The sequence below is a fragment of the Bison bison genome, unplaced genomic scaffold (assembly GCF_000754665.1).
Source record: "Bison bison bison isolate TAMUID 2011002044 unplaced genomic scaffold, Bison_UMD1.0 scf7180017864471, whole genome shotgun sequence".
NCBI classification, from domain to species: domain Eukaryota; kingdom Metazoa; phylum Chordata; class Mammalia; order Artiodactyla; family Bovidae; genus Bison; species Bison bison.
Genome location: NW_011495032.1, coordinates 36,140,095 through 36,155,119, shown reverse-complemented (window position 1 = coordinate 36,155,119; position 15,025 = coordinate 36,140,095). Strand labels below are relative to the sequence as shown.

Here is a 15,025-nt window from a genome sequence, read left to right as displayed (position 1 = left end):
AATGTTTAACTTGCTAATGAAACCTGGAACTTAAGCCTTAATATACTTTTCTTCATAAGTAGATATTTCTTTGATAGTGCTTATTAATTATGCACTGGTTTAGAGGGAGCATGACAGTGCAAATAATATGCTATTTTCTTTTTCTTATTTATGGACTTATTTATGTATTTATATTCAATAATACTTAGCTATCACTCAAAATATGTATTTCTAGAGGGAATCATTCATTTGAATATAAATGAAAACCCAAGATGTAGTAATTGATTTATTATCTGTGGAACAGGATAAATTGATCACAAGAGGTCAATTTTATAATGTCACCATTTCCTTTAATGTAACCTAATTATGTTTCAAGTACTGCTTTAGCAATCTATTAACATATACCTTGGGTTCCTTTACAAGTATAAGGCAGAAAGCTGGGAGGTTTTATAATGCAAGACAGGTATTAATGTACCAACAATACATGCCCTTGAATCTCAATATCCTCCTTACATTATTATGCTTTAAAACCATTAATGTTGTACAATATGCCCTTCATCTCTAATAGAGTCAACTTAGCATATGTATCATAAAGAACAGGATGCATATTATTAATAAAATACAAACACTAAACTCCATTTTGTAACTTATTTGGTGCTATTTCATTATTATTAATTTTTAAAGAAATAAATTCACATCGGCACATTATTTGACCAAAAAATTAATAGTACATGCTATTAAAAGAAGATAACTTATCATATGAGAATCTTAGTCTTTCACATTTCCTTTTTCTTAAATTTAACTGTTTTCTTTATGTAAATCATTCTGTTTCTCTCATCCGGTCTGGGGGCTATATTGCTCAATGAATTTTTCAATTAAGAAGGAAGCAGTGCAGGTGGGCAGGAAGGAACATTCAATTCTCGTCAGTAGGCATCACCTGTTAGATGAACAAGACAACGTCCCTCATTCTACAGCATTTTCTAAAATGGAGCTGATGAATCTGGCTGGAAAAGCCTTTTATAAAGTTCACATTTGTGCTCTAGTACAAAGAGAATGAGCTTTACACCCATCAGGTGTCTCAATATGTAACAGGTGATTTGCTTTCTCTTTCTCTCATGACTCATAATGTCTCAGCAATTTCTAGTGGCTTTATCTTCCAAATCTATTTTTATTTCTCCCACTGTTCCCATCATAGGCTCAAACCTGATTTATTTTTCTCTCTTAAACATAATCTTGACATCATCTGAACCAATACCCTTAGATATTAAGGCAGCAGATTTATTTCCCATTGTTTAGGGTCCAGAAGTTGAATTTTATGAAGCAATCTGTTTCCTTCCATCCCTGTTACAAACCACTCTACTCTAGCCTGTGCAATATTGTTTTAAGCAACAGGGCAGCTACACCCAGTAACATTCTGCTTGTTTAAAATCCTTTCATTTTAAGCTACAACTAAGTACAGGCATGTGGTCTGAGTTCCAAACATCAGAGATATAGTGTCATGTAGACACTCAGTCAAATACCCAACTATCTTGGGAAGAAAAGCACCCAGGATCAATCAGAATTTCTTCTCTGATATTATGAATTGAAGATGTACTGCACATTTTCTGTTATAAAACTGCTGCATTTTAAGATTATTTATAATCTCACTGAGGGCAGTAATGGAGTCTTAGAATCTTCTAATGTCTAAAATACAGTCGTACACTGGTAATTCATTTCATGAATGTTTAATGGTAATCTCATGCTTTAAAGAAACACAATTTTTATAGTCAACTGAGACATTCTCTGATTTTCCTAATTTTCATCACTTTAAAGATTCATGTAGAATAACACAATAATTGAATCATAATTTGAATGTGAATGGAAGCAAGGAAAGCACTTTCTTCATGTGTATATACTGATTTTCCCTTTATCATTTATGCAACAAAATTGCCATGTGTCAAGCATTCGCCATTAAAGATACAATGGGGTATGTGTGTGTGTGTGTGTGTGTGTGTGTTCAAGGGTACATGTATGCTTTAAGACTGATTTTTAAAGCATATGTATGAAAATTAAGGTAGTAATAAATGACTACAAAATAAAACATAAATTTCTACTTTTTATAAATGATCATTCAAAAGACCATTGAATCACTACTTTTAATTGTTCACAGAAACTGTGTAGAGTGTCAGTGTGTCCAGACTAAGAATGACAGAGGTACCATTGTTCAGAGAGTCTTATTAGTATTTAGTTAACAGGGATCTTGATCTGGACTTTTTACATTAATTATGATTGCCAGGGATACAACTTTCTGGTGAGGAGCTAATTAGATGGTCTTAGCAGGTAATATCTAATTTCAGGAAGAGTTGCAGGAAAAGGAATGACATACCAACTAACAGAGGAATTCAAGGCTGAGTGAGGGTTTCAAAGGAAAGGGCAGACTGTGAATATAAGGATATATTCTAATTTTTTTCCTGGTGAACCACAGAGTCTATCAATATTTTTTAATTAAAAACTATGTGGCATCACTATAAGAGTATATGATCCAGCACAGTACAGCTTCTACCATCATCATCTTACCAAAGCAAATAACCTCTATCCTTAAAGTCACTAAACCTGTAACAGTGACCTATACAATTTTAAGCAAGACACTAGTTTTAGACATATTTACACAGTATGGATCCATGAGCAATCGTAAATTACAGTTCAGGGCTCTGATTACAGCGCTGAAAGATCTATCAATAGCCACCAAAGAAACAGTCTCCCTTATTTGTCAATATTTATCCACTATCTTAGCTTCAAATCTGGTATAAATTCTTTGTCTTTGTTGATGAAGGTGAGCTCTTGATACTGATGGGAAATTTGAAATGCAAATAATTTTTGGCATCAATCAGTAGCAATTTTGATCTGCTATATCAACATCTACTGAGTCTCTTCTGGGACAGTATTTGGATATCAGGGTCATGGAGAAAAGCTGTCAAAGCGCTTGAAATCATTCTTTGTAGAGGTGAGTCTACTGGCAATCACTTTATTTTTGTTGTCACCTTAATACAGTTTGATTTAAGCACTCTGGGTGATTAATACATTTAAAGATACATTTTAGAATGGACTGCAGTCTTTTGTAAACACCTTCGACTAAGCCAAAAGTAATAAAAAATTAAAATTAGAGAACAGCATTAAAATTTTACCTATATAAGATGAGTAAGCCCTAGTGATCTAATGTACAACACAATACCTACAGGTAAGAGCAATGTTAGGATAGTTAAAATTTTGCTAATAGGTTAGTTATTATATTAAGTGCTCTTATAAAAATAATAATAATAAAGAGGGCAGGAGGAAATTTTTAGAGGCAAGAGATACATTTATGCATTGACTGTAATGGTTTCACAGGTATATATTTCAAACTCATTATGTTGTTTATGCTAAATATGCACAGCTTTCTGTATGTCAATCATACATCAAAATAAATTGGTTTTAAAAATTCTAGTAATCTATTATAATAATATTTATGAAATATGGTTGTATAACATAGAAACATAATAAAATTAAGAATTACATGGCTGCTTATTCCAGATAACCAAATGGTATGCACATGACTATTAAACTACATCTTAAACTGTCACTACTTTACATAGAAAGTAAGTGAAAGTGTTAGTTGCTAAGTCATGTTGAATTCTTTGTGATCCCATGGACGGTAGCCCACCAGGCTCCTCTGTCCATGGAATTCTCCAGAAATAGGTTTCAAACCTATTATTTAGAGCTATGCTTTCTCATTCAGAATATGTCAAACATTATTTAGCTATATCTTTGTAACTCAAGTGGATTATGCTATTTATACATCAATGCCCAGTAACTGCCAAAATCGGATGGGAGACCGAACTTGCACTTAACATTTTAACAGTAAGAATTTAATATAAGGGATTGTTAACTGTGCATAAAGTTGTTAACTAGATAACTATAAAGGGAAAACAAGAACATGAAGGTATGGAGAAAGCCCTGAATGAAAGAGCTACCACTTTTAGGACTGAATGCACAAAGAGATTGAAGTGGAATTATTATAACCTTGGTGGGTGGCACCACAGAGCTGAGGAGTGGTCCTGAGACTGCTAGTATTGATATCCCTCATCTTGGAAAGAGGCCAGGCAGATCTGGGAATGAAGATCTCTGAGAAGGGGGCAAATGTCTGCTGGAGTTAATGTCTTTGATGGATGTATGATACAGCTATTTCTACAAACACTAGAAAAACTGTCAACTGGATTCAGCAGCTGTGATGTTGCTGAGGTGAAATACTGCTAGGGTGATGCTCATTGAAACTGCAAGTCCAGAAGAAGCCCATAGGAAGGAGAGAGGGAAAAGAGGACCCCCCCTACCACCTCTAGCCTTGTGGTCTCCTACAAGCAGCCACTATTACCAAAGCCTAATACAGAGTCAGTTGGCAAAGTGAAATGTCGTTTGCAAAGTTCCAGCTCCAGTATCACAAAAAAGAGAAGGGTGGGTCTGGTGCAGAGAAAAAATACCATAAAAACTGGCACATGGTCTTAAGAGATAATCAAACTACAAACAGAACAGAGCAGACCCTTTCAAGAAATCCTCCTAGAAATCCTGTTGACCTTTTTGTGAGCACCTTACTTGCTCTGTCTTCTAAATAGGTTACCCATAATTCAAGGAAGAATGGGGAAAGTTTGTTCAAAGTACTGGTTTGACCTGTAACTCCCAAAACAATAGTGCTAGTCTTCAAGGTGAGTTCATCTCTCTCTTACAAAAGAATTACAATGGCTCAGTGATAATTTGTTACACAAATTTTGAGGAGTCACTATTACTTATATTTGTAATCTGGGCATTAATTAAAATATTAAAGTGATCAGAAATCTGATGATATATAATTACTTAGTTAGATGAAGTAATCAAGGTATTTGATACCAGCTTTTAAAATGTTATTTGTATACATAATAGGATGGAATAATTATCCAAAATACATGGATGACAGGTATTTTGATAGCAAAAAATAGGTCTGTCTTGAATTAAGATCAAACCATATAGTATTATATTGTACTTTATCCATTCCTACAATTTTTTGAATTGCTAAGGAGCATTTAAATTGGAAATGCTATATCAAAATTAAGTGAAAAGCCCATAACTATTTCTTTTTTTTTTTCTTTAATAGAAAATTATTTAATTAGTATACATGTGTTCCCCATCCTGAACCCTCCTCCCTCCTCCCTCCCCACACCATCCCTCTGGGTCGTCCCAGTGCACCAGCATCCAGCATCGTGCATTGAACCTGGACTGGCATCTCGTTTCATACATGACGTTTCACATGTTTCAATGCCATTCGTTATCTTCATGTCTATTAAATTCTTGGTTTGATAATCCAGACAGACAGCAGACTGGTGGAGAGGAGAACTAAAAAACTAACTCTAAAAGAAGTATTTGTTTCTATCTTGCTTAAAACAAACAGCTTTCCGATGAAGCTATTCTAATCTGATTGCACAGGCTTGATCTTGAACCTCTATTTAGAAAGAACTCATTATCTATCTATATATACTGAAAGAACTCATTATATATCTCTATATATGAACTATATATACGGAGAAGGCAATGGCACCCCACTCCAGTACTCTTGCCTGGAAAATCCTATGGACGGAGGAGCCTGATAGGCTGCAGTCCATGGGATCGCGAAGAGTCGGACACAACTGGGCGACTTCACTTTCACTTTTCACTTTCATGCATTGGAGAAGGAAATGGCAACCCACTCCTGTGTTCTTGCCTGGAGAATCCCAGGGACGGGGGAGCCTGGTGGGCTGCCATCTATGGGGTCGCAGAGAGTTGGACACAACTGGGGTGACTTAGCAGTAGCAGCATTAATGGAGTTACAAACGGATGTCACGTAGACTAATTCTATAATTTTATGAATTAACAGATTTTCTTTAATTTCCCACTGAGAGAAATTATATTTATCAAAACATAGTGTTAATATTATTAGAAATACTTCTTACCTATTAACATCCCAGATTTTGCTAGTTGTATCCAGTGAGGAAGAAGCCACAAAATCACCACAGGAGTGCCATGTGCAGGACCATACAGCGTGGGTATGTCCCTCGAAGGTCAAAATGCAATTACCTTTAGACACGTCCCATAACTTAACTGTAGTATCACCACTTGAAGTAGCCAACTTGTTGCCACTATATGCAAGAACATGAAAAGGTAATTTGTGAAAAAAATCAATTTACAGTTCACTTATTTTTATAAATGGTTATTATATTCTGTGAATAACTTGTGTGCATTTATCTGAGTTATTTTTATTTTTAATGGCATATCATTATGCCTGACTCATTATTTTATTTGAATCTATACAATTTGATACTTCCGTATACGGTTTAGTGAAGTATCAAATTGTGTAGATTTAAATAAGACCTTGATGCTGGGAAAGATTGGAGACGGGAGGAGAAGGGGATGACAAAGGATGAATTGGTTAGATGGTATCACTGACTCAATGAACATGAGTTTAAGTAAACTCCAGGAGTTGGTGATGGACAGGGAGGCCTGGCATGCTGCAGTCCATGGGATTGCAAAGAGTCAGACATGACTGAGCAACTGAAATTAATTGAACAATATGGTTTAGTAATTCAAGCTGATGAAACTGCTGTTGCACACTTTCTATATAAATTATTCCATAGTTTCCCAGATTACTTTACTAAATTGGTACTTTTTTAAAGCACATGTTGATTTCAAGGACAATGCTACACTCTGTGGATGATACAGTCTCAGAATGATGAAATTTTAGACAAGTTTAAAAATGTAAATCAATATACAATGCTGGTCAGCATTGTTAATGTTTTTATTAAATGCTATAAGAGTGCAGTTTGGATAATGAAGGAAGATGTGAATCAGAAATGAGGGGGCTATGGAGCTACATCTTGAGAGTTGAAAGACTTTGAAAAGCTGGTTGGTTAAGAATGAGTCACTCGATTTTCCATTTGAGTCATCAGTAGACATTAAAAAAATTCAGTGGCTTTCCAGTGGTAGATACAAAAACAAGATTAAGAATAAGTGGGTGCTAGTGATGTCAGCAGAGACATCTAGGTTTCTTTTGGCAAAATATCAACTGCTAGAACATTGCATGTCCATCATCTTCTCCATATTCTTCAGCACTGCGTGCTCCTTGTATATGTTCTCCCAGTAATTTATCTCTCAGTGAATATAATGAACTGCTTATTTGACTCCTTCCCTTTTTTTTGATGGGGAACTGCTCCCTCTCTCCATTCTGACAGCATCAAGCATTATGATTAACCAAGTGAAATGCTCATTAAATGCTTTCAGAAAGAATAAATATATGAATGAATGAAGTGATGCTACAAATGAAGAGTCAACCAAAATTTCTAAGACAGGAAACAGCACTTAGATCAAGATAAGTGTTTTGCTTGCTCCCTTTTATTTATTTTTATGCTGAGAGAAATAAACTTTTATATGCAGATGAGTATCAAACACTAGAGAGGAAGATTTAAAGATGCTGTCAGAAAGGATTAGAGAGTGAAGACATTCTCAATAAAGTCATAAAAGGATATTCATTTGTACTAACAGAAGTACTCCGTAAGTGTAGTCCTTTACTGATAGATATTAAAACCTGTCCTTTGTTTTTCAGCTCTTGTTTATTTGTACATGTTGGCCATTAAAATTTTTACTTTCTAAATATCAAAAAATAAACAATATACAGCTGTCTAAAGATAACTCATTATAACATCATGGGTTATAGATTCAAAATTTGAATCTGGGTGAGCATTGGAAGGGAATACATATATTCAGTCCACGGCAGTATATAAGTTAAGAAATAAGGATGATAGAAAAAAAAAAGAAAACATCTTCCTAATAAAAATCTCAGAAGAGAATGATATAAAATGGGATACATACAACATTCAAAGAAAAAAAGGTAATCAATTTACAGAAACTAGAAATTTAAGATGTAGAACCAGAGATTCAGGGAAAAAATGTATACCACGTGGAATAAACAATGTAAATAAAAGGCAATCTTCACCTAGTTAAATTTTAGTCAACTGTAAAGCACTATAGGCAACAACAATAATTATAAGAATAAGAAAATGAAGTCATTTACTTATATAGTGCCTAACATGTGGTATAGGGCTTCCCTGGTAGCTCAGCTGGTAAAAAAAAAAAAAAAAAATCCACTTTACTGCAGGAGACACTGATTTGATTCCTGGGTCAGGAAGATCCACTGGAGAAGGGATAGGCCACCCACTCCAATATTTTTGGGCTTCCCTGGTGGTAAAGAATTAAAAGGGAACAGTTACCCACTTCAGTATTCTGGCCTGGAGAATTCCATGGATAGAAGAGCCTGGCAGGCTACAGTCCATGGGATTGCAAAGTCTGACTTAACTGAGTGACTATCACTTAACATGTGCTAGAAACTCTATTGAGTACATTATATGTATAATTGATCCTCACTAATATTTTGAGCAACTTTATTATCATTGAAACACACTTGACAGTCCCTATTTAAATAAATAAAATGATAAAATGTTTCACTGCTAGCAAGGTTTTAAAACTAAATTATATGAAATATTAAATGTATCTTAACCGATAAAAATGGCAATTGCTAGAACCACAGAAATAAAAGTGACCAATCTAAAACAGTATGGACATAACAGAAGTAGAAGTTATTAAGAAGTGGCAAGAATACACAGAAGAACTAAAAAAAAATGATCTTAATGACCAGGATAATCACGATGGTGTGATCGACTCACCTAGAACCAGACATCCTAGAGTTCGAAGTCAAGTGAGCCAGAGAAAGCATTACTACAAACAAAGCTAGTGGACGTGATGGAATTCTAGCTGAGCTATTTCCAATCCTAAAGATGATGCTGTGAAAGTGCTGCACTAAATATGCCAGCAAAATTGTAAAACTCAACAGTGGCCACAGGACTGGAAAAGGTCAGTTTTCATTACAATCCCAAAGAAAGTGAAAGAAAGTGAAGTCGGTCAGTCATGTCTGACTCTTTGCTACCCCTTAGATTGTAGCCTACCAGGCTCCTCTGTCCATGGATTTTCCAGGCAAGAGTACTAGAGTGGGTTACCATTTCCTTCTCCAGGGGATCTTCCCAACCCAGTGATTGAACCCAGGTCTTCTGCATTGCAGGCAGATGCTTTACCATCTGAGCCACCAGGGAAGCCACCAATCCCAAAGAAGGTCAATGCCAAAGAATGATCAAACTACTGCACAACTGCACTCATCTCACAAGTTAGTACAATGCCCAAGCTAGCTTTCAACAGCACATGTGCCAGAAACTTCCAGATGTTCAATCTGGATTTAGAAAATGCAGAGGAACCAGAGATCAAATTACCAACATCCATTGGATAATAGAAAAATAAGAGAATTCCAGAAAAACATCTATTAGTTTCACTGACATCAAAGTTATTGACTCTATGGATCACAATAAAGTGCAGAAAATCCTTAAAGAGATGGGAACACCAGACCACTTACCTGCCTCCTGAGAAACCTATATGCAGCTCAAGAAGCAAGTTAGAACTGGACATGGAACAATGGACTGGTTCAAAATTGGGAAAGGATTACAGCAAGACTGTACATTGCCACCATGCTTATTTAACTTATATGCAGAGTACATCATGCAAAATGCCAGGCTGGATGAAGAACAAACTGGAACCAAGATAGCCAGGAGAAATATGAATAACTTCAGATATGCAGATGTCACCACCTTTATGGCAGAAAGTGAAGAACTAAAGAGCCTCTTTATGAAGGTGAAAGAGGAGAGTGAAAAGCTGGCTTAAAGCTCAACATTCAAAACACAAAGATCATGGCATCTGAGCCTACCACTTCATGGCAAATAGATGGGGAAGCAATGGAAACCGTGACTTTATTTTCTTGGGCTCCAAAATCACTGCGGATGGTGACTGCTGCCATGAAATTAAAAGATGCTTGCTCCTTGGAAGAAAAGCTATGACCAAACTAGACAGCATATTAAAAAGCAGAGACATTATTTTTCCAATAAAGGTTAATATAGTCAAAGCTATGGTTTTTCCAGTAGTCATATACGGATATGAGAGTTGGACCATAAAGAAGGCTGAGCACCGAAGAATTGGTGCTTTTGAGCTGTGGTGTTGGAAAAGACTTTTGTTAGTCCCTTTGGCTATAGGGATATCAAACCAGTCAATCCTAAAGGAAATGAGTCCTGAATATTCATTGGAAGGACTGATGCTGACTCTGAAGCTCCAATACTTTGGCCACCTGATGCGAAGAGCTGACTCACTGGAAAGACCCTGATGCTGAGAAAGACTGAAGACAGGTATAGAAGGGGTTGACAGAGAATGAGATGGTTGGATGGCATCACCAACTCAATGGACATGAGCTTGAACAAATTCTGGGAGATAGTGAAGGACAGGGAAGCCTGGCGTGTTGCATTTCATGGAGTCACAAAGTGTTGGAGACAACAGAATGAACTATAACTGTCAAAGTGATCTTTCACCAAATAACCAGGGACCATATATTTTTGTCAAGTATATATATATATATGGAACATTTATAAAAACAGATAATATAGAAAGCCATAAGGCAAGTTTTTAACATATTTTTTACTATGGATGTTATATTTTCTCATCATAATACAATGATAAGTAACAAAATATAGATTTTAAATACTGTATATGTGTGAATTTTAAAACAATTTTTAAATAACTTAAATATCCAAGAACTAATAATAGTGGATATTTTAAAATAATTAGAACTAAATGAAAACAACATATTAAAACCTTGAGGTGAAATCAAAATGGAATTTCAAAGTCACCTTAATTTCTTTACCCCCTAATAATGAAGACAGTCTCAAAATTTTTCTGCTAAGCATGAAACATTAAGTTTAGAAAAAATATACTATCAACTATGATAATGGAAGATCAATATAGACCAAAGTGGTTCTTTGAAAAAAAAGAATTTAAATATATCTCTGCTAAGGCTGGGGAAAAAAAAAGTCCCTCATGATGTTAAACTATTAACCAATACCCTAAAGAGAGATTATAAATGTATAAAGTAGTTTCATTATTTTCTTTTTTCTTGGAAATTATTTTTCATAACAAATGTTATATTAGTATGAGATTTTGCAACTTATGAACACTCTACAAATAAATCATACAAATTTGGTTGGGTCAAGCTAATTTATACTTTACAAACAGTAAGCACAAAGTATCATTAATTTTCTAAACTTTTAATCTTTTCTGTAATTGCTTTACTCCTTATTTTTACATATTCTTTATTCAAATTGACTTTTTCAGACTTTAGCACATAACTGCAGAAATATTTTGTTACTGTCAAAAATGACTTCAGTTTTGAGAAATAAATATATTATACTTTTTAGATTGATGCTAATTACCTGTTTTTAATAAAACATAATAACATGTTTCATAAGAGAGGTGTGGAGCAGAAAGAAATTAATGCCTTTTGTGTCACAAAATAGGAAGTGAAGAGTATAGAAGCAGGAAGACGTGATTGGTTTCTCATCTTGGCTCTGCTAGCTGACCTCTGTGACTTTGGACAGGCCATTTAACATTTCCATTTAACACTTGGAAATTCATTGTCTTTACTTGGAAATATGGCGATAAGTTCTGCTCAATATGAAGTGCTGTTCTGAAGATCAAATAAAATAATTTTTATAACAGCACATTTTAAATTCCAGGTATTTTTCAAACCTAATATTTTTTTTAAAAGATTATCTTATGGTCTATAGTTCAGTTTTATGTGAAATTGCTTATCAACATTTCTATAAACAACAGAATGAGATGCAATTACCACCATTATATTGTAGTCTCCTCCACCTGTGCCTATCTACTCAATAGGAGTATGTGAATTTGTAAAATGACCATCAGTCACAATGTTCTCAGGTACCATAGGATGCGTATATCAATATTATTTTATGTAGCAGAATAACATACAACCAAAGTCTAATTAAGGATAAGGAAATGGCAACCCATTCCAGTATTCTTGCCTGGAAAAGCACATGGATAGATGAGCCTGGAGGGCTGTAGTTCATGGGGTCACAAAGAGTCGGATACAACTGAATATAAGCATAAGCACAAAATCTAATTAAAATAGTTTCTCCTCCTGTGTTTATATAGGTAAAAGATCTAATTTTGGTTTTACTGAGCTCATAAAATGATGATATTAGAAAAACTCACAATTAGAATTCAGATTACCTAAAACATTGTCATATTTGAGACACATTTAGTGTTCCCAGTTTGAGAGAATCCTCCACACTTTAAAAGTTAAAAAAGCTTAAGAATCCTTTAAAACAAATTACTGTAAACTCTTTAACTTATACTTAGATACAGAGCTGCTTGGCTGCATTAGGGCTGAGGACACCGTGAAAGAGCAAAAAAGGTAAGTACATGTCTACACAGAGAACAGTCTTGGTTGGTTTTCTGAAGTTAAGGGTAAGTAAGTAAGTAAGTGATGTAGCTCAGTCATATCTGACCCTTTGTGACCCCATAGGCTGTAGCCCACAAGGCTTCTCTGTCCATGGGATTCTCCAGGCAAGAATACTGTAGTGGGTTGCCATTTCCTTCTCTAGGGGATCTTCCCAACCCAAGGATCAAACCTGGGTCTCCTGCATTGCAGGAAGACGCTTTAACCTCTGAGCCACCAGGGAGGGTGCCCACGTCCAAATGTTCTTGTCTTCACTTTCAAGTGATACACTCTTATTTGTGCAGGAATCTGGAGTCAACAACAATCAAAAATGAAACCCAGAAGACAGCTTTGTGTGCAGATATTAGAGACTCCAGCAGAAGCAGAGAGGCAGGGATAAGCATTCAGGAAAGAATTAGGCTTTCCCTGCCTGGCTATAAAACTACTCCCCTTCTTGGGTAGGTAGCTTGCCTAGAGCTCCAGGTTAACCTGTCAGTTGAAAAACTTCAATGGGATTTTCAGCTCAGCCTTTCACAGAAATGGCAAGATACTGCCAAATGAACTCCCCAGCACTTGTCATACAGTGTTTATAGGATACACTATTTTGGGGGGGTAAATGCATGAAAGATACACATATTAAGGAAGGAGATAGTTCATTTGGAAATACGTCATTGTTAATAGAAGCATGGCCTGTATCATTTAGAGCTGTATGTTTGAACAAGTTTACAGAGAGCAAGACATCTTGCTGCAGAGGAAAGAAAAATACAGAATTAAAAAAAAGGAGAAATACAAATCTATTGCTCAATAGGCTATGTTATGCACTACAGTATCCTAGACTCTTAATGTGGACCCAGTGTTGAACTGTCATTCAGGCCTTAATAGCAGGAGTTATTGCACTGCTGCTGAACAGCTTGAGGTGATTTCTCTCATTGACAGTGAAAATCCCATGGCTGACTAGGCCTAACTTCTGTTGATTGCTAGAATACTTGGGCCCAAAGTTGAAGTACTCTTTTAGCAGTTAAATAAAAGAACATTATATTACAGCTTTATTTATGAATGAATTCCATGTTGCCAACCTCTACCAGAAATAATTCAATGTAGATTACATGTATTTTATGTACTAACTTGACCCTAGGCTTCACCTTACTTTACTTATTCTAAGTCACCCTCCTGAGAAATCTGTATTCAGGTCAAGAAGCAACAGTTACAACTGGACATGGAACAACAGACCAGTTCCAAATAGGGAAAGGAGTATGTCAAGGCTGTATATTGTCACCCTGTTTATTCAATATAAATGCTGGGCTGGATGAAGCACAAGCTGGAATCAAGATGCCAGGAGAAATATCAATAACCTCAGATATGCAGATGACACTACCCTTATGGCAGAAAGTGAAGAAGAACTAAAGAGCCTGATGAAAGTGAAAGAGGAGAGTGAAAAAGTTGGCTTAAAACGCAACGTTCAGAAAACTAAGATCATGGCATCTGATCACATCACTTCATGGCAAGTAGATGGGGAAACAGTGGAAACAGTGACAGACTTTTTTTGGGAGGGGGCTCCAAAATCACTGCAGATGGTGATTGCAGCCATGAAATTAAAAGACACTTTCCTTGGAAAAAAATGTATGACCAACCTGGACAGCATATTAAAAATCAGAGACATTACTTTGCCAACAAAAGTGCATCTAGTCAAAGCTATGGTTTTTCCAGTGGTCATGTATGGATGTGAGAGTTGGACTATAAAGAAAGCTGAGTGCCAAAGATTTGATGCTTTTGAACTGTGGTATTATAGAAGACACTTGAGAGTCCTTTGGATTACAAGGAGATCCAACCAATCTATCCTAAAGAAAATCAGTCCTGAATATTCATTGGAAGGACTGATGCTGAAGCTGAAACTCCAATACTTTGGCCACCTGATGCAAAGAACTGAATCACTTGAAAAGACCCTGATGCTGGGAAAGATTGAGGGCAGGAGGAGAAGGGGACGATGGAGGATGAGATGGTTGGATTGCATCACTGACTCAATGGGCATGAGTTTGAGTAAACTCCAGGAGTTGGTGATGGACAGGAAGGCCTGGCGTGCTGCAGTCCATGGGTCACAAACAGTGGCACACAACTGAGCAACTAAACTGAACTGAACTATGTGCTTAGGATCTAAAATGATTGAAATAAACTTTGCCCTCAAGAACCTCATGGTCTAATAGTTTACACAAATGTATAGCTAATTATAATATTTTCATAAATATTTTAATAGATACTATACAGGATACAGTGATAGAACAGAGAAGGGCATAACCAATTTTCTAGGCTTGGAAGATAGTCATGAAGGCTTTAAAAATGCAAACATCTGAACAATATCTATATGTATAAGCATAAGTCCACAAAGTGAAAAAAAAAGAAAAAAGGATGAGTGTTAAGCATGTGGAAACTGTAGAATATTCAGAGATTAAATATTTTGCTTTCACGAAGAGTAATGGAAAAATTAGTTTAAATATTTTAAAAATAGTCATATAATAAAAGACATAGCCTTCACCCCTAACGGCTTTCCTGGTGGCTCAGATGGTAAAGAATCTGCCTGAAATACAGGAGACCTGGGTTCAATCCCTGGGTCAGGAAAATCCCTTGGAGAAGGGAATAGCTACCCTCTCCAGT

At 35.8% G+C, this 15,025-nt stretch overlaps 1 protein-coding gene across 1 annotated transcript in view; it reads right to left on the bottom strand.

Moving 5' to 3' along the window:
* Positions 1-15,025, bottom strand: part of LOC105003852 (sperm-associated antigen 16 protein-like) — a 517,190-nt gene that overhangs the window by 92,450 nt on the left and 409,715 nt on the right. Inside the window, exon 4 of the mRNA XM_010861284.1 lies at positions 5,952-6,137. Coding sequence (XP_010859586.1) covers positions 5,952-6,137 — 186 coding nt within the window. The remainder of the gene's footprint in view (positions 1-5,951; positions 6,138-15,025) is intronic.